The sequence below is a fragment of the Notothenia rossii genome, assembly GCF_949606895.1.
Source record: "Notothenia rossii genome assembly, chromosome: 5".
Lineage (NCBI taxonomy): Eukaryota > Metazoa > Chordata > Actinopteri > Perciformes > Nototheniidae > Notothenia > Notothenia rossii.
In genome coordinates this window covers 93,654,418-93,675,063 of record NC_136903.1, presented here as the reverse complement: position 1 = coordinate 93,675,063, position 20,646 = coordinate 93,654,418, and the positions used below count along the sequence as shown (strand labels likewise).

Genomic DNA, 20,646 nt, shown 5'->3' with positions numbered 1-20,646 from the left:
TACAGAACCTTAGAGAGCAGAGTCTACAGAACATTATAGTCTACAGAACCTTAAAGAGCAGAGTCTACAGAACCTTAGAGTCTACATAACCTTAAAGAACAGTCTACATAACCTTAAAGAGCAGAGTCTACAGAACATTAGAGTCTACAGAACCTTAGAGAGCAGAGTCTACAGAACATTATAGTCTACAGAACCTTAAAGAGCAGAGTCTACAGAACATTAGAGTCTACATAACCTTAAATAGCAGAGTCCACATAACCTTAGAGTGTACAGAACCTTAAACAACAACATCTACTGACCCTTAAAGAGCAGGATCTACAGAACCTTAGAGTCTACAGCACCTTAAAGAGCAGAGTCTACAGAACCTTAAAGAGCAGAGTCTACAGAACCTTAAAGAGCAGAGTCTACAGAACATTAGAGTCTACAGCACCTTAAAGAGCAGAGTCTACAGAACCTTAAAGAGCAGAGTCTACATAACCTTAAAGAGCAGAGTCTACAGAACATTAGAGTCTACAGAACCTTAGAGAGCAGAGTCTACAGAACATTATAGTCTACAGAACCTTAAACAACAGCATCTACAGAACCTTAAAGTGCAGGATCTACGAGAACATTCAACAACAGAGTCTACATAACCTTAAATAACCTTAAATAGCAGAGTATACAGAACCTTAGAGTCTACAGAACCTTAGAGTCTAGAGAACCTTAAAGAGCAGAGTCTACAGAACATTATAGTCTACAGAACATTATAGTCTACAGAACAGTATGGTCTACAGAACATTATGGTCTACAGAACCATAAATAACAGTCTACAGAACCTTAGAGTCTAAAGAACCTTGGAGTATACAGAACCTTAAAGAACAGTCTACAGAACCTTAGAGTCTACATAACCTTAAAGAGCAGATTGTAAAGAACCTTAAAGAACAGAGTCTACAGCACCTAATAGTCCACAGAACCTTAGAGTCGACCTTAGAGTCTACAGAGCATTAAATAACCTTAAATAGCAGAGTCTACAGAACCTTATAGTCTATAGAACCTAATAGTCCACAGAACCTTAGAGTCTACCTTAGAGTCTACAGAACATTAAATAACCTTAAAGAACAGAGTCTACAGAACCTAATAGTCCAAAGAACTTTAGAGTCTACCGTATAGTCTACATAACCTAATAGTCCACAGAACCTTAGAGTCTACCTTAGAGTCCACAGAAAATTAAAGAACCTTAAAGAGCAAAGTCTACAGAACCATGGTTAAAGTGTTTACCACAAACAGAACGTACAGAACCATAAAGAGCAGAACGTACAGAACCAGGGTTAAAGTTTGAAAGAGTTTTTGTGTGGCTGCAAGGCAAAGGGAAATAGATATTTCCATTTGAACCAGTCTCTGCGGTCCTGCCTGACTCATCATACTACTTCCCTGATGGCTCCCACAGGGTTGTTGACATCTTCGTAGATTCATCTTCTTATTATAGACACATGCATTTCCAAACATTTGGTCTACCTACGCTGTAAAATGTATTATCTCTTCAATTTACACACAACATCTATTGGACGTATGTCCGTCCTGGGAGAGGGATCCCTCCTCTGTTGCTCTCCCTGAGGTTTCTCCCATGTTCCCCTTTAAACTGTGGGGTTTTCTCTGGAAGTGTTTCCTTGTATGATGTGAGAGTCTAAGGACAGAGGGTCTAAGGACCGAGGGTCTAAGGACAGAGGGTGCCGTATTGTCATACTGATATTCTGTACACACTGTGAAGTCCACTGAGACAAATGTAACATTTGTGACATTGGGCTATAAAAATAAACATTGATTGATTGATTGATATAAGTAGGGATGGTTATCGTTAGGATTTTTTTCGATAGCGATACCGATAATATTTATCGATAGCGGTATTTACTTTTAAATAATTTGATGCTGAAAATTATAGACATGATTACAAGATGTGAAGATTAAACAACAGTCATTTTAATGTAATTTATTTTAATTTATTATTTAATATAACTTTTTCAATGTCATACCAAGCAGGTATGAGTTTGTTTGACAGTGTGTCTCTGGAAGGGGGGCGGTTATTAGGGGCAGTTCATAAATCCATTTAAACATGACCATTATTCAGTTAAAACGAGACGCTGTGTGCGCACCTCCTAAACCGGACGCTCCGGTGGGCTAACCATGATAATCCGTTTATTATTTATAATTGTTATGATGGATTATCAGTAATCATTTTAAAGTTACACAGAGACGTTGGATTAACAGTTTTCATGCCCTTGACATAAAATGTCATAGAAAAGATTGCTTTTGCCAGTGATGTGCTAAAGTAGCCGTTAGCCCGTTTTGCTAAATGTTGATTTAAACTTGGTGTTGGACTTCTGTTCCGTGTAGGTAAAATGGTTAATATCGTCTGTTGGCCGAGTTTCTTCCCCTTAAGTGGGTATGCATCATTAATAGGTTGTTAAATGTTGAGACGCTGCTATGGTCTGCCCCTGGGAGTCTCACAATAATAAGAAAGCTGTTAGGAGAGATGACAAGTGGCATTCACAGTTGCCAATCAGAGTGGTACTCAAGCCGGACACGTCACACAGGATGAGGGTTCCCAACCAACCAGAATTGTTTAAACTAAGGAAGTAGCTTAATTCATATACCGATAGCAGCACCGTTTGTCCAGCGGCATAACGGGATACCAATGCCATCCAATCAGGTACCGGAACTGACTTAATACCGGTTCTCAATATTCATCCCTAGATATAAGACAATTAATGAATCACAGAACCTAGACCAACAGTCAGGACCATAAAGAGCAGAAGGTAAGGACATAGATATAACACAATGAATGAAGCACAGAACCTAGACCTAGGAACATATGTCCCCCACAATCAGAACTGGCTGAGACTCTGCTAACCATTGATTTTGCTCATGTCTGTAAGACGTTGCTTTTGCCGGGACCCCCATGAAAACGAGATGGTGCATCTGAAGGGGTTTATCCGAATGAATACATTTCTACATAACCATAGCAACAGTGAAAGGATGCCTCACCTTGACGACGTCCCCCAGGTAGACATCCTCCATGTTGTTGTTGGGCAGCGTCGCGCTGAAGACCCTCCCCACCACCACTGAGGAGTCTGGGAAGAAGGATGTCTCCTGCTGGGATTCCTGCTGGAAGTCCATCAGTAGAGAGGAGGTCATGGAGGCCTCCAGCTGCCCCCCCTCCACAGAGAGACCCCCCCACACCAGCAGCAGCAGCAGGGCTCCAGTCCCCTGTCTTACCCCCACTCCTCCAGAACTCCATGAGGAACGCATAATACTCCGTCAGTGATGCAGAAAACAAGCTAATGTCCGAGTGGGAGGGGGGGAGTTATGGGGGAGTAATGAGGGGGCATGCAGCACCCTGACCCTCCTCTCAGATATTCCTCTGTGTTGGGGGGGGGGGGGAGATCTTCCTCTTTTTTTCTGGTCTTTATCCTTCCTCTTCCTCCTCTTCTCTCCACCTCACTGGGTTTGGGCTCCCATTGAGTCGAGCAGATCTGTGGGGGAGAGAGAGGGAGACGTTAGGGGAGGGAAGTGTGTGTGTGTGGGGAGGGCAGCTTCTTATAACATAAAGCAGCAGAAACACTGACGTTTAGAGCTGGGGGTTCATCATGACTTCAGATACACAGCAGCATGGGAACAACAAAGATTCAAATTCAATTCAAAATTCTAATTCAAAAGGTTTTATCATCATATGATAATGATTAATAATAATAATAATACATTGCATTTCTATAGCGCTTTTCTTGATATGCTCAGCAGCTACAGTGTAGATATGGCAATGAAATTATTCTGACCTGAGCTATCCAGAACAGGTGAATGTCTATGGCTGTTCTTTACAGAGTTCAGGTGTTTAGCAGTGATATAGATATACATATCATAAACACTGCAGATTGAGAGTAATCTGATCACTCTAGGTATGTCTCTTTTCACTCCTTCAGAATAGAATAGGGGGGGGGGGGAGTGAGGGTGATATATGGCGGGACTCAGATTCTCCAACAAAGACAGTCAAAGCGTTTCTCGGAAGCTCTGATGAATGCATGCCTTCTCTATTGTGAGAGGGGTCAGCCCGTGTGTGTGTGTGTGTGTGTGTGTGTGTGTGTGTGTGTGTGTGTGTGTGTGTGTGTGTGTGTGTGTGTGTGTGTGTGTGTGTGTGTGTGTGTGTGTGTGTGTGTGTGTGTGTGTGTGTGTGTGTGTGTGTGTGTGTGTGTGTGGAGAGGGGGGGTAAAGAAAGAGAGAGAAGGAGAGAGTTGGTGTCCATTGTGTAGGACTGAACTCTGGGTCTGTTATTCACACAGTCTTTCATCCGGGAGAGGGTGTGTGTGTGTGTGTGTGTGTGTGTGTGTGTGTGTGTGTGTGTGTGTGTGTGTGTGTGTGTGTGTGTGTATGTGTCTTTGCTTGCAGAGAAAGAGATGGACAGAGTGAAAGAGGGAGTGTCTGCCCCCCCGCTGTGAGTCCATATTTGCCCCGGAGCAGAAAGTGAAATCTCTACAGGACTCCCCCCCCTCCCAACAACAACACCCCCCCCCCCCCCCTCCCCCCCAGGTAGCCTTTGAGCTGCTTTAAAGCCTCTTTGTTGTTGTCGGGCCTCCGTCACCTTCGGACCAGAGACTCTGTTTCCCCGCCCCCCTCAGATTCAGTCTCTGAGAGTCAAGGCTTTCTGAACCTCTGTTGGCGGCCAGTAGTCCAATGTCACTTCATTGTCCCCAAGACATTTTGTTTAGTTGCTGCAAATAAAGTCCAACATTACCGCTGTCCCACCGTCTCCTCCAATAAGATCACACTGTCCCACCATCTCCTCCAATAAGATCACACTGTCCCTACGTCTCCTCCAATAAGATCACACTGTCCCACCGTCTCCTCCAATAAGATCACACTGTCCCACCGTCTCCTCCAATAAGATCACACTGTCCCAGCGTCTCCTCCAATAAGATCACACTGTCCCACCGTCTCCTCCAATAAGATCACATTGTTGCTGGTCCTAGGTGGATAAGCTGTCTGAAGAACTGTTCTGAGAAAAATGTTCTAAAATCACGTCAGGTTTAGGGTCTGAAACCACGTCAGGTTTAGGGTCTGAAACCACGTCAGGTTTAGGTCTGAAACCACGTCAGGTTTAGGGTCTGAAACCACGTCAGGTTTAGAGTCTGAAACCACGTCAGGTTTAGGTCTGAAACCACGTCAGGTTTAGAGTCTGAAACCACGTCAGGTTTAGGTCTGAAACCACGTCAGGTTTAGAGTCTGAAACCACGTCAGGTTTAGAGTCTGAAACCACGTCAGGTTTAGGTCTGAACCCACGTCAGGTTTAGAGTCTGAAACCACGTCAGGTTTAGAGTCTGAAACCACGTCAGGTTTAGGGTCTGGAACCACGTCAGGTTATGGTCTGAAACCATGTCAGGTTTAGAGTCTGAAACCATGTCAGGTTTAGAATCTGAAACCATGTCAGGTTTAGGGTCTGAAACAACATCAGGTTTAGAGTCTGAAACCATGTCAGGTTTAGAGTCTGAAACCATGTCAGGTTTACAGTCTGAAACCATGTCAGGTTTAGGGTCTGAAACCACGTCAGGTTTAGAGTCTGAAACCACGTCAGGTTTAGGGTCTGAAACCATGTCAGGTTTACAGTCTGAAACCATGTCAGGTTTAGGGTCTGAAACCACGTCAGGTTTAGAGTCTGAAACCACGTCAGGTTTAGAGTCTGAAACCACGTCAGGTTTAGGGTCTGAAACCACGTCAGGTTTAGAGTCTGAAACCACGTCAGGTTTAGAGTCTGAAACCACGTCAGGTTTAGGGTCTGAAACCACGTCAGGTTTAGAGTCTGAAACAACATCAGGTTTAGAGTCTGAAACCATGTCAGGTTTACAGTCTGAAACCATGTCAGGTTTAGGGTCTGAAACCACGTCAGGTTTAGAGTCTGAAACCACGTCAGGTTTAGAGTCTGAAACCACGTCAGGTTTAGGGTCTGAAACCACGTCAGGTTTAGAGTCTGAAACCACGTCAGGTTTAGGGTCTGAAACCACGTCAGGTTTAGAGTCTGACACCATGTCAGGTTTAGAGTCTGAAACCAAGTCAGGTTTAGAGTCTGAAACCATGTCAGGTTTAGGGTCTGAAACCACGTCAGGTTTAGAGTCTGAAACCACGTCAGGTTTAGAGTCTGAAACCACGTCAGGTTTAGGGTCTGAAACCACGTCAGGTTTAGAGTCTGAAACCACGTCAGGTTTAGAGTCTGAAACCACGTCAGGTTTAGAGTCTGAAACCACGTCAGGTTTAGAGTCTGAAACCACGTCAGGTTTAGAGTCTGAAACCACGTCAGATGTAGGGTCTGAAACCACGTCAGATTTAGAGTCTGAAACCACGTCAGGTTTAGAGTCTGAAACCACGTCAGGTTTAGAGTCTGAAACAACGTCAGGTTTAGAGTCTGAAACAATGTCAGGTTTAGGGTCTGAAACCACGTCAGGTTTAGAGTCTGAAACCAAGTCAGGTTTAGAGTCTGAAACCACATCAGGTTTAGGGTCTGAAACCACGTCAGGTCTAGAGTCTGACACCATGTCAGGTTTAGAGTTTGAAACCACGTCAGGTTTTGGGTCTGAAACCACGTCAGGTTTAGGGTCTGACACCACGTCAGGTCTAGAGTCTGACACCATGTCAGGTTTAGAGTTTGAAACCACGTCAGGTTTAGAGTCTGAAACCACGTCAGGTTTAGGTCTGAAACCACGTCAGGTTTAGGGTCTGAAACCACGTCAGGTTTAGGTCTGAAACCACGTCAGGTTTAGGGTCTGAAACCACGTCAGGTTTAGAGTCTGAAACCACGTCAGGTTTAGAGTCTGAAACCACGTCAGGTTTAGGGTCTGAAACCACGTCAGGTTTAGGTCTGAAACCACGTCAGGTTTAGGGTCTGAAACCACGTCAGGTTTTGGGTCTGAAACCACGTCAGGTTTAGAGTCTGAAACCACGTCAGGTTTAGGGTCTGAAACCACGTCAGGTTTTGGGTCTGAAACCACGTCAGGTTTAGGGTCTGAAACCACGTCAGGTTTAGAGTCTGAAACCATGTCAGGTTTAGGGTCTGAAACCACGTCAGGTTTAGAGTCTGAAACCACGTCAAGTTTAGGTCTGAAACATCATACAACAGATATTATCATGACTGAGGACGTCATACCGTCTGCTGCTCAGACCCTGAAATAAATAAATATCAGACGCCTCAGGATCAGGTTAGATTTATAAATAAAGTTTACAGGGTTTGAATGGACTTTAGACGGTGGAGAGAGGATTTATCTCAGAACACAATGTGAAGAGCGCTCAGCGAGTCTATAGTTAGCTTCAGAGTCACATACATATACACAACTCACTGACACACACATCTACACAATTTACTGACACACACATCTACACAACTCACTGAGAGACACACACATATACACAACTCACACACATCAACACAGCTCACTGAGAGACACACATCTACACAGACACAATGCTAAAAGGGTCACATTACTTGGGAAGTTCCCATACTGACAGATGAGACACACACACACACACACACACACACACACACACACACACACACACACACACACACACACACACACACACACACACACACACACACACACACACACACACACACACACACACACACACACACACACACACACACACACACACACACACACACACACACACACACACACACACACACTCAGTGATGATTCAAAGTAGGGGTGCAACAACTAATCGACTTAATCGATTAAAATTGATGACCAAATTAGTTGCCAACTAATTTAGTCGTCGATTAGTTGGCTCTATGTTGTTATGACGTTGTCTACGTCACTCGGAAGAAGAAAAAAACATTCGGAAAATGGCGGAGGCGTAGAGAAGCACGGTCCGACTAAAATCCTAACAGTAAAAAGTGTGTTACCTGCAAACTGTGTATAATCAAACTTCGATGGCACGGGAGCACCACAGTGATGCGGGAACATCTCAAACGGAAAAGAAAGAACAGATCAAGATCCCTCCGCTTCGCGTCGGTCTCTGTGATCATACTGTCGGTGTTTTTTTTCCAATAATGACCGGCTTGCTGCACATTATCCGGCTTATTACACGGCCAAATACTGAACAAACTAACGACTAACTTGACTCATTTTAACTTAGCTAAACTATACTAATTTATTGATTCAGCTATATCAAAGTGTTTGCACATTTGCAGAAAGTAGGTCGGGTTGAGACACTGTGCTGTATTTATGTGTAAGAAAGTGTAACTGCAGAGACAATCTTCCTATTTGTTGTAGCAAAGCCTGTTAACACTTTTTGTTTGTGATTCACAATTCTATTTTTTAAAATGATTAATAATGTATTATTATTTATAAGGGCTCAGGTCCATTAAAGCATTTTTTTTTAAAGTTAGGTTAGTTATCATTGTTGATACTTTGAAAGAACATTGATTTTGTTCGAGCAGCCTAAAGAGACATATGTATTGTTCAAAACAAGCTGTTATATAGCTTCTACATATATTTTATAGCCTACATTTGGGTTGTTTTTGTGTGTTGATGTTGTCAATTTGGAAATGCAGTTTTCTGAATAAAATAATGGAAAACGTTTTTTTTGGCGCGTTTTTTATCCAATTAATCGTATAAATAATCTACAGATTAATCGATTATCAAATGAGTCGTTTGTTGCAGCCCTAATTCAAAGGTCATTATGGGATGCTTATGTACGCACTTTCATTCTGCAGTGAGAACCACTACAAGGTCCATCAGCAATCCCAGCATGCACTGGGGTGATGGTGCACTGATGGGCCTTATGTGTGTGTGAACATCCGGCGGAGAGGATAGTGTGTGTGTGTGTGTGTGTGTATATGTGTGTGTGTGTGTGTGTGTGTGTGTGTGTGTGTGTGTGTGTGTGTGTGTGTGTGTGTTTGTGTGTATGTGTGTGTGTGTGTGTGTGTGTGTGTGTGTGTGTCTGACTGAACACTGATGGAAGAATTATCACAGGACAGCTAGAGCTTCCTGTTTGGGTTTGCGTCATGTGTTCCTGTTTTTATCAGATAGGATTAGGGTTAATTTCTTCATTGTCAGGTGTCGTTCATTTCAAACCTTTCATCATCATTATATATATATGTATTACTTCTGAACTCCTCGATAAATAAACAGATAAAATAAAGTCATCATGAACCAGGAAGAGTTCACGACTCTTCAGGAAACATAAAAACATCTGAGAGAAAAACAGATTTCTGATGAAAACATCTCTACTGGAAGCTTCCGGACACTCCTCACACACACCAGCTGTGACAGAGGGTGTGTGTGTGTGTGTGTGTGTGTGTGTGTGTGTGTGTGTGTGTGTGTGTGTGTGTGTGTGTGTGTGTGTGTGTGTGTGTGTGTGTGTGTGTGTGTGTGTGTGTGTGTGTGTGTGTGTGTGTGTTTGACAGGAGGAGCAGCAGATGTGAACCTGCCTCATAAAACACACAGAGGTCGGGGGAAGCCTGCAGAGTGGAAACACACACCAGGAGGACCAGAGAACAGAAAACACACCTCACACACACCTCAAACACACCCCACACATACACCTCACACACACATCAGACACACTTAACACACACACCTCAAACACACCTCACACATGCACCTCAAACACTCACCTCAAACACACCTCACACATACACCTCACCCACACTGAACACACACACCACACATACACGTCACACCAGAGGTGGGAGTAAGTCCTACATGAGCAAGTCATGAGCAAGTCTCAAGTCTTGACCTACAAGTATCAAGCAAGTCCCAAGTCACTGTGGTGAGAGTCAAGCAAGTCCCAAGTCACTGTGGTGAGAGTCAAGCAAGTCCCAAGTCACTGTGGTGAAACTCAAGCCAGTCCCAAGTCACTGTGGTGAGAGTCAAGCAAGTCAAGTCAAGTCATACGACACTCTGATGAATGAGCCCAGTTTCCGCATTTAAGTCAGTTAAAAGACAGTGGTAATGAAAATGGATTCAACCCACACTATGATCTTCATTACATACACAGCTAATCATTTGAAATCTGATTTAGACCGATGACGATCATATTAGATTCATATTAACCCCAGAACTGCAGACAATAGCTAGGACTCAGAAAGTCTGTTCAAAAAGGCAGGACTCCAGGTAAGAAAATCAGATATGGCATTTGCCATTACACCAATTTAGTTGCCTGTTAACATCATTTAAATCATATCATTTAAATCATTTAATTTGTTCCTCTTCATCATTTCCTTATAAACTAAAAAGGACGATTTAAAACTCACTTAATTGGGTTCATTTAAATAAATCAAGGAATGATGCACTTCTACAAACAAAAACAACATCATTAAAACATTTAAACAAACTACTAAAAGCAGATTAACTAAATTATTCAAAAGTTTACAGAAACTCCTGATAATAACACAGGGGAAATTCTCTCTCTCTCTCTCTCTCTCTCTCTCTCTCTCTCTCTCTCTCTCTCTCTCTACAGCCCATCATTATCAGGGTTGGCGGTTCTAGTGTTCATTTACCGTGTTGTCTTCTCTTTGCTTAATCGATTTGAAACCAAGTCTGACGTAGCTTAAACTTAGCGTTAGCTTACTAGCTAACACAACATATGCACGCACCTTTCTCTGTGGGTGTTGGATGTTGTGGTGGTCGTGTCACTGATCTTTATGCTGCAGACCCTGCATACCACTGTTCTCTTCTTATTACCGTCATCGACAAAATAATCCTTGAATCCAAACTTCACTATTTGTGGAGTAAAGCTAGCCGCTGCCATGTTAACTGACACTCCTGCCATCTAGTGGGTTGCCAGGTTTGCGTGCATGGCACTATAATCATCCAATCACATTTCGAAAAAACTAAATGTAATATCTCAATACAAAAACAACCGCAAATATTTCATTTTAAAAAGTCAAGGCCTTTCAAGCAATCTGTCTCAAGCTTAAGTCGAGTCTCAAGTCATGAATACCAAGTCAAGTCTTTTATCAATGTTAATCAAGCAAGTCTCAAGTCCACAAATATGCGACTCAAGTCTGACTCGAGTTAAGTCATGTGACTGGAGTCCCCACCTCTGCCTCACACATACACCTCACACACACACCTCAAACACACCTCACATACGCTTCAAACACACACCTCACACACACACACACACACACACACACACACACACACACACACACACACACACACACACACACACACACACACACACACACACACACACACACACACACACACACACACACACACACACACACACACACACACACACACCACACATACACCTCAAACACACACCTCACACACACCTCACACACACACCACACCTCACACATACACCTCACACATACACCTCACTCATACACATCAAACATATACCTCAAACACACTGAACACACACTGAACACACACACACCTCAAATACCCCACACAAACACCTCACACACACCTCACACACACTAAACACACTCTGAACACATGTGTGTGTGGTTGGTGCTTCCTTTTTCCTGCAGATGTTTCTGATGTTGTTTATTGATAAAAACTTGACTTGAACTAGTTGTTCTTGAAGTCACTGAGACTTAACAGAGCAGTTTTAGAAATGTGCAGTATGTTCAGTAGATCTCTGCCATCAGTAGATCTGTAGATCTCTGCCATCAGTAGATCTCTGCCATCAGTAGATCTCTGCCATCAGTAGACCACTGCCATCAGTAGATCTGTAGATCACTGCCATCAGTACATCTGTAGATCACTGCCATCGGTAGATCTCTGCCATCAGTAGATCACTGCCATCAGTAGAACAGTCAATCACTGACATCAGTAGATCTGTACATCACTGCCATCAGTAGATCACTGCCATCACTAGATCTCTGTCATCAGTAGATCATTGCCATCAGTAGAACAGTAGATCACTGCCATCATTAGATCTCTGCCATCAGTAGATATCTGTCATCAGTAGATCACTGCCATCAGTAGATTACTGCCATCAGTAGATCACTGCCATCAGTAGATCTCGGCCATCAGTAGATCTGTAGATCTCTGCAATCAGTAGATCTCTGCCATCAGTAGATCTCTGCCATCAGTAGATCACTGCCATCAGTAGATCTGTAGATCAATGCCATCAGTAAATGTGTAGATCACTGCCATCAGCAGATCACTGCCATCAGTAGAACAGTCAATCACTGCCATCAGTAGATCTGTATATCACTGCCATCAGTAGATCTCTGCCATTAGTAGACATCTGCCATCTGTAGATCACTGCCATCAGTAGAACAGTAGATCACTGTCATCAGTAGATCACTGTCATCAGTAGATCACTGCCATCAGTAGATCACTGCCATCAGTAGAACAGTAGATCACTGCCATCAGTAGATCTCTGCCATCAGTAGATATCTGTCATCAGTAGATCACTGCCATCAGTAGATCACTGTCATCAGTAGATCACTGCCATCAGTAGATCACTGTCATCAGTAGATCACTGTCATCAATAGATCACTGCCATCAGTAGATCTCTGACATCAGTAGATCTGTAGATCACTGCCATCAGTAGATCACTTTCATCAGTAGATATATGCCATCAGTAGATCACTGCCATGCCATCAGTAGATCACTGCCATCAGTAGAACAGTAGATCACTGTCATCACTAGATCTCTGCCATCAGTAGATCACTGCCATTCCATCAGTAGATCACTGCCATCAATAGAACAGTAGATCACTGTCATCAGTAGATCTCTGCCATCAGTAGATCGCTGCCATCAGTAACTATCTGCCATCAGTAGATCACTGCCATCAGTAGATCTCTGTCATCAGTAGATCACTGCCATCAGTAGATCTCTGTCATCAGTAGATCACTGCCATTAGTGGATCACTGCCATCAGTAGATCTCTGTCATCAGTAGATCACTGCCATTAGTAGATCTCTGCCATCAGTAGATATTTGCCATCAGTACATCTCTTTCATCAGTAGATCACTGCCATCAGTAGAACACTGCCATTAGTATATATCTTCCATCTGTAGATATATGCCATCAGTAAATCACTGCCATCAGCAGATCACTGCCATCAGTAGAACAGTATATCTCTGCCATCAGTAGGTCTCTGCTATCTGTAGATCACTGCCATCAGTAGAACAGTAGATCACTGCCATCAGTAGATCACTGCCATCAGTAGAACAGTAGATCACTGCCATCACTAGAACAGTAGATCACTGCCATCAGTAGATCTCTGCCATCAGTAGATATCTGCAATCTGTAGATCACTGCCATCAGTAGAACAGTAAATCACTGTCATCAGTAGATCACTGCCATCAGTAGATCACTGCCATCAGTAGAAAAGTAGATCACTGCAATCACTAGAACAGTAGATCACTGTCATCAGTAGATCACTGTCATCAGTAGATCACTGCCATCAGTAGATCACCTCCATCAGTAGAGCACTGCCATCAGTAGGAATGTAGATCACTGCCATCACTAGAACAGTAGATCACTGCCATCAGTAGATCACTGCCATCAGTAGAACAGTAGACCACTGCCATCACTAGAACAATAGATCACTGTCATCAGTAGATCACTGCCATCAGTAGATCACTGCCATCAGTAGATCACTGCCATCGGTAGAACAGTAGATCACTGCCATCGCTAGAACATTAGATCACTGTCATCAGTAGATCACTGCCATCAGTGGATCACTGTCATCAGTAGATCACTGTCATCAGTAGATATATGCCATCAGTAGATCACTGCGATGCCATCAGTAGATCTCTGCCATCAGTAGATCTCTGCCATCTGTAGATCACTGCCATCAGTAGAACAGTAGATCACTGCCATCAGTAGATCACTGCCATCAGTAGATCATTGCCATCAGTAGAACAGTAGATCACTGCCATCACTAGAACAGTAGATCACTGTCATCAGTAGATCACTGTCATCAGTAGATCACTGCCGTCAGTAGATCACTGCCATCAGTAGATCACTGTCATCAGTAGATATATGCCATCAGTAGATCACTGCCATGCCATCAGTAGATCACTGCCATTCCATCAGTAGATTTCTGCCATCAGTAGATTTCTGCCATCTGTAGATAACTGCCATCAGTAGAACAGTAGATCACTGCCATCAGTAGATCACTGCCATCAGTAGAACAGTAGATCACTGCCATCACTAGAACAGTTTATCACTGTTATCAGTAGAACACTGCCATCAGTAGATCACTGCCATCAGTAGATCACTGTAATCAGTAGATCACTGTCATCAGTAGATATATGCCATCAGTAGATCACTGCCATGCCATCAGTAGATCACTGCCATCAGTAGAACAGTAGATCACTGTCATCAGTAGATATCCGCCATCAGTAGATCAATGCCGTGCCATCAGTAGATCACTGCCATTCCATCAGTAGATCACTGTCATCAGTAGAACAGTAGATCACTGTCATCAGTAGATCTCTGCCATCAGTAGATCACTGCCATCAGTAAATATCTGCCATCAGTAGATAACTTCCATCAGTAGATCTCTGTCATCAGTAGATCACTGACATTAGTAGATGACTGACATCAGTAGATCTCTGTCATCAGTAGATCACTGCCATTAGTAGATCTCTGCCATCAGTAGATATTTGCCATCAGTAGATCACTGCCATCAGTAGAACAGTAGAGCACTGACATCAGTAGATCTCTGCCATCTGTAGATCACTGCCATCAGTAGATCTCTGACATCTGTAGATCACTGCCATCAGTAGATCTCTGCCATCAGTAGATATCTACCATCAGTAGATCTCTGCCATCAGTAGATCACTGTTTCTGCCATCAGTAGATCACTGTATCTGCCATCAGTAGAACAGTAGATCACTGCCATCAGTAGATCACTGCCATCAGTATATCACTGTCACTGCCATCAGTAGATCACTGCCATCAGTAGAACACTGTCTCTGTCATCAGTAGATCACTGTCTCTGTCATCAGTAGAGCACTGCAATCAGTAGATCACTGTCTCTGCCATCAGTAGATCACTGCCATCAGTAGATCACTGCCATCAGTAGATCACTGTCTCTGCCATCAGTAGAACAGTAGATCACTGCCATCAGTAGATCACTGCCATCAGTAGATCACTGTCTCTGCCATCAGTAGATCACTGCCATCAGTAGATCACTGTCTCTGCCATCAGTAGATCACTGCCAACACACACACACACACACACACACACACACACACACACACACACACACACACACACACACACACACACACACACACACACACACACACCTCACACACACACCACACCTCACACATACACCTCACACATACACCTCACTCATACACATCAAACATATACCTCAAACACACTGAACACACACTGAACACACACACACCTCAAATACCCCACACAAACACCTCACACACACCTCACACACACTAAACACACTCTGAACACATGTGTGTGTGGTTGGTGCTTCCTGTTTCCTGCAGATGTTTCTGATGTTGTTTATTGATAAAAACTTGACTTGAACTTGTTGTTCTTGAAGTCACTGAGACTTAACTGAGCAGTTTTAGAAATGTGCAGTATGTTCAGTAGATCTCTGCCATCAGTAGATCTGTAGATCTCTGCCATCAGTAGATCTCTGCCATCAGTAGATCTCTGCCATCAGTAGATCTCTGCCATCAGTAGATCTCTGCCATCAGTAGACCACTGCCATCAGTAGATATGTAGATCACTGCCATCAGTAAATCTGTAGATCACTGCCATCGGTAGATCTCTGCCATCAGTAGATCACTGCCATCAGTAGAACAGTCAATCACTGCCATCAGTAGATCTGTACATCACTGCCATCAGTAGATCACTGCCATCACTAGATCTCTGTCATCAGTAGATCATTGCCATCAGTAGAACAGTAGATCACTGCCATCATTAGATCTCTGCCATCAGTAGATATCTGTCATCAGTAGATCACTGCCATCAGTAGATTACTGCCATCAGTAGATCACTGCCATCAGTAGATCTCGGCCATCAGTAGATCTGTAGATCTCTGCAATCAGTAGATCTCTGCCATCAGTAGATCTCTGCCATCAGTAGATCACTGCCATCAGTAGATCTGTAGATCAATGCCATCAGTAAATGTGTAGATCACTGCCATCAGCAGATCACTGCCATCAGTAGAACAGTCAATCACTGCCATCAGTAGATCTGTATATCACTGCCATCAGTAGATCTCTGCCATTAGTAGACATCTGCCATCTGTAGATCACTGCCATCAGTAGAACAGTAGATCACTGTCATCAGTAGATCACTGTCATCAGTAGATCACTGCCATCAGTAGATCACTGCCATCAGTAGAACAGTAGATCACTGCCATCAGTAGATCTCTGCCATCAGTAGATATCTGTCATCAGTAGATCACTGCCATCAGTAGATCACTGTCATCAGTAGATCACTGCCATCAGTAGATCACTGTCATCAGTAGATCACTGTCATCAATAGATCACTGCCATCAGTAGATCTCTGACATCAGTAGATCTGTAGATCACTGCCATCAGTAGATCACTGCCATCAGTAGATCACTGCCATCAGTAGATCACTTTCATCAGTAGATATATGCCATCAGTAGATCACTGCCATGCCATCAGTAGATCACTGCCATCAGTAGAACAGTAGATCACTGTCATCACTAGATCTCTGCCATCAGTAGATCACTGCCATTCCATCAGTAGATCACTGCCATCAATAGAACAGTAGATCACTGTCATCAGTAGATCTCTGCCATCAGTAGATCGCTGCCATCAGTAACTATCTGCCATCAGTAGATCACTGCCATCAGTAGATCTCTGTCATCAGTAGATCACTGCCATCAGTAGATCTCTGTCATCAGTAGATCACTGCCATTAGTGGATCACTGCCATCAGTAGATCTCTGTCATCAGTAGATCACTGCCATTAGTAGATCTCTGCCATCAGTAGATATTTGCCATCAGTACATCTCTTTCATCAGTAGATCACTGCCATCAGTAGAACACTGCCATTAGTATATATCTTCCATCTGTAGATATATGCCATCAGTAAATCACTGCCATCAGCAGATCACTGCCATCAGTAGAACAGTATATCTCTGCCATCAGTAGGTCTCTGCTATCTGTAGATCACTGCCATCAGTAGAACAGTAGATCACTGCCATCAGTAGATCACTGCCATCAGTAGAACAGTAGATCACTGCCATCACTAGAACAGTAGATCACTGCCATCAGTAGATCTCTGCCATCAGTAGATATCTGCAATCTGTAGATCACTGCCATCAGTAGAACAGTAAATCACTGTCATCAGTAGATCACTGCCATCAGTAGATCACTGCCATCAGTAGAAAAGTAGATCACTGCAATCACTAGAACAGTAGATCACTGTCATCAGTAGATCACTGTCATCAGTAGATCACTGCCATCAGTAGATCACCTCCATCAGTAGAGCACTGCCATCAGTAGGAATGTAGATCACTGCCATCACTAGAACAGTAGATCACTGCCATCAGTAGATCACTGCCATCAGTAGAACAGTAGACCACTGCCATCACTAGAACAATAGATCACTGTCATCAGTAGATCACTGCCATCAGTAGATCACTGCCATCAGTAGATCACTGCCATCGGTAGAACAGTAGATCACTGCCATCGCTAGAACATTAGATCACTGTCATCAGTAGATCACTGCCATCAGTGGATCACTGTCATCAGTAGATCACTGTCATCAGTAGATATATGCCATCAGTAGATCACTGCGATGCCATCAGTAGATCTCTGCCATCAGTAGATCTCTGCCATCTGTAGATCACTGCCATCAGTAGAACAGTAGATCACTGCCATCAGTAGATCACTGCCATCAGTAGATCATTGCCATCAGTAGAACAGTAGATCACTGCCATCACTAGAACAGTAGATCACTGTCATCAGTAGATCACTGTCATCAGTAGATCACTGCCGTCAGTAGATCACTGCCATCAGTAGATCACTGTCATCAGTAGATATATGCCATCAGTAGATCACTGCCATGCCATCAGTAGATCACTGCCATTCCATCAGTAGATTTCTGCCATCAGTAGATTTCTGCCATCTGTAGATAACTGCCATCAGTAGAACAGTAGATCACTGCCATCAGTAGATCACTGCCATCAGTAGAACAGTAGATCACTGCCATCACTAGAACAGTTTATCACTGTTATCAGTAGAATACTGCCATCAGTAGATCACTGCCATCAGTAGATCACTGTAATCAGTAGATCACTGTCATCAGTAGATATATGCCATCAGTAGATCACTGCCATGCCATCAGTAGATCACTGCCATCAGTAGAACAGTAGATCACTGTCATCAGTAGATATCCGCCATCAGTAGATCAATGCCGTGCCATCAGTAGATCACTGCCATTCCATCAGTAGATCACTGTCATCAGTAGAACAGTAGATCACTGTCATCAGTAGATCTCTGCCATCAGTAGATCACTGCCATCAGTAAATATCTGCCATCAGTAGATAACTTCCATCAGTAGATCTCTGTCATCAGTAGATCACTGCCATTAGTAGATCTCTGCCATCAGTAGATATTTGCCATCAGTAGATCACTGCCATCAGTAGAACAGTAGAGCACTGACATCAGTAGATCTCTGCCATCTGTAGATCACTGCCATCAGTAGATCTCTGACATCTGTAGATCACTGCCATCAGTAGATCTCTGCCATCAGTAGATATCTACCATCAGTAGATCTCTGCCATCAGTAGATCACTGTTTCTGCCATCAGTAGATCACTGTATCTGCCATCAGTAGAACAGTAGATCACTGCCATCAGTAGATCACTGCCATCAGTATATCACTGTCACTGCCATCAGTAGATCACTGCCATCAGTAGAACACTGTCTCTGTCATCAGTAGATCACTGTCTCTGTCATCAGTAGAGCACTGCAATCAGTAGATCACTGTCTCTGCCATCAGTAGATCACTGCCATCAGTAGATCACTGCCATCAGTAGATCACTGTCTCTGCCATCAGTAGAACAGTAGATCACTGCCATCAGTAGATCACTGCCATCAGTAGAACACTGTCTCTGCCATCGGTAGATCACTGCCAACACACACACACACACACACACACACACACACACACACACACACACACACACACACACACACACACACACACACACACACACACACACACACACACACACACACACACACACACACACACACACACACACACACACACACACACACACACACACACACACACACACACACACACACACAACGTGCATTTTTAGAAAGCACTTTAATTGCATTTCAGTCCAATTATTGAGTACAGTGTGTGTGTGTGTGTGTGTGTGTGTGTGTGTGTGTGTGTGTGTGTGTGTGTGTGTGTGTGTGTGCGTGCATATGTGTGTGTGTGTGTGTGTGTGTGTGTGTGTGTGTGTGTGTGTGTGTGTGGGTGTGTGTGTGTGTGTGTGTGTTTATCTTAATGCAATAACAGCAGTGTGTATGTGTTATGTGTCCCACATGCATGTATGACTTACCGTACATAGTAACCTAGTGGCCACATTACAAACTCTCTACAGTTTGAGGTACTTTTACTGCACTATATTCATCTGACAGATTCAGATTAGTAATGCAGAATATAATATAAACTACGAGATATAAAGACAGGGCAACCATAATACACTCATCTATCATATGACGTATTCTACAATGAAACACTACGAATCATGAGTTTTATGACTTAAAGTTCTCTTTAAATATTGTATATGTATATATATTTTATATTTATATTTCATTCAATACGTATACTTATTGAGATCTGGAATGCTCCAGGACCACCAGCTAAGACTTGAGATACAGTGACAGCTGTGTGTGTGTGTGTGTGTGCGTGTGTGCGTGCGTGTCAAGGACAGCTGGGGACAGTTGCTAGTCTGACAGCAGACGACAGCCGGGCAACAGGAGACCTTCTATGCTCTACCACCCACACACACACATATTCAAACACACACACACACATATGTTCCTACTCCTTTCTGCACATATTCTTATTTCACATTTCATAGTTTATACTCTAAAAGTCATTCAAATCATTCTATTTCCATGTAAATTACTGCTTTATTTATTTTGTAATTGCTATTTAACTGTATTTTATTACGGTGTAAAATATTTTTTGTTTTATATTAGATGTATTGTGTTTTATATTTTATGTATGCACCATGACACCAAGTCAAATTCCTAGTATGTGTGAACCTACCTGGCAATAAACCTGTTTCTGATTCTGATATTTAAACACACCCACATATTTAAACACACACACACACACATATTTAGACACGCCCACTAGGGGTGTAACGGTTCACAAACATTTTTGTTCGGTACGTACAGTACCTCGATGTTTTGGTCACGGTTCGGTTCGGTACGTTTTCGGTACAGCATAATTTTTTTTCACAAAACAAAACATATATATATATTTTTTTCATTATTATTAAACTGTGAATAATGTATTCACTCAAATAAATACAAAATATAATAAAATGAACATTAAGGTGCAGCATTTTGATGAACTGAAATCATCTGTATTTGAACTGTACTGTACTCGTACCTAAGCAGCCAGTTTGACATTAGGACTTGCTTGTCATTGTATT

At 43.0% G+C, this 20,646-nt stretch overlaps 1 protein-coding gene across 1 annotated transcript in view; it reads right to left on the bottom strand.

Moving 5' to 3' along the window:
* Positions 1–20,646, bottom strand: part of dag1 (dystroglycan 1) — a 56,352-nt gene that overhangs the window by 9,166 nt on the left and 26,540 nt on the right. Inside the window, exon 2 of the mRNA XM_079681396.1 lies at positions 3,022–3,509. Coding sequence (XP_079537522.1) covers positions 3,022–3,285 — 264 coding nt within the window. The 5' untranslated portion in view covers positions 3,286–3,509. The remainder of the gene's footprint in view (positions 1–3,021; positions 3,510–20,646) is intronic.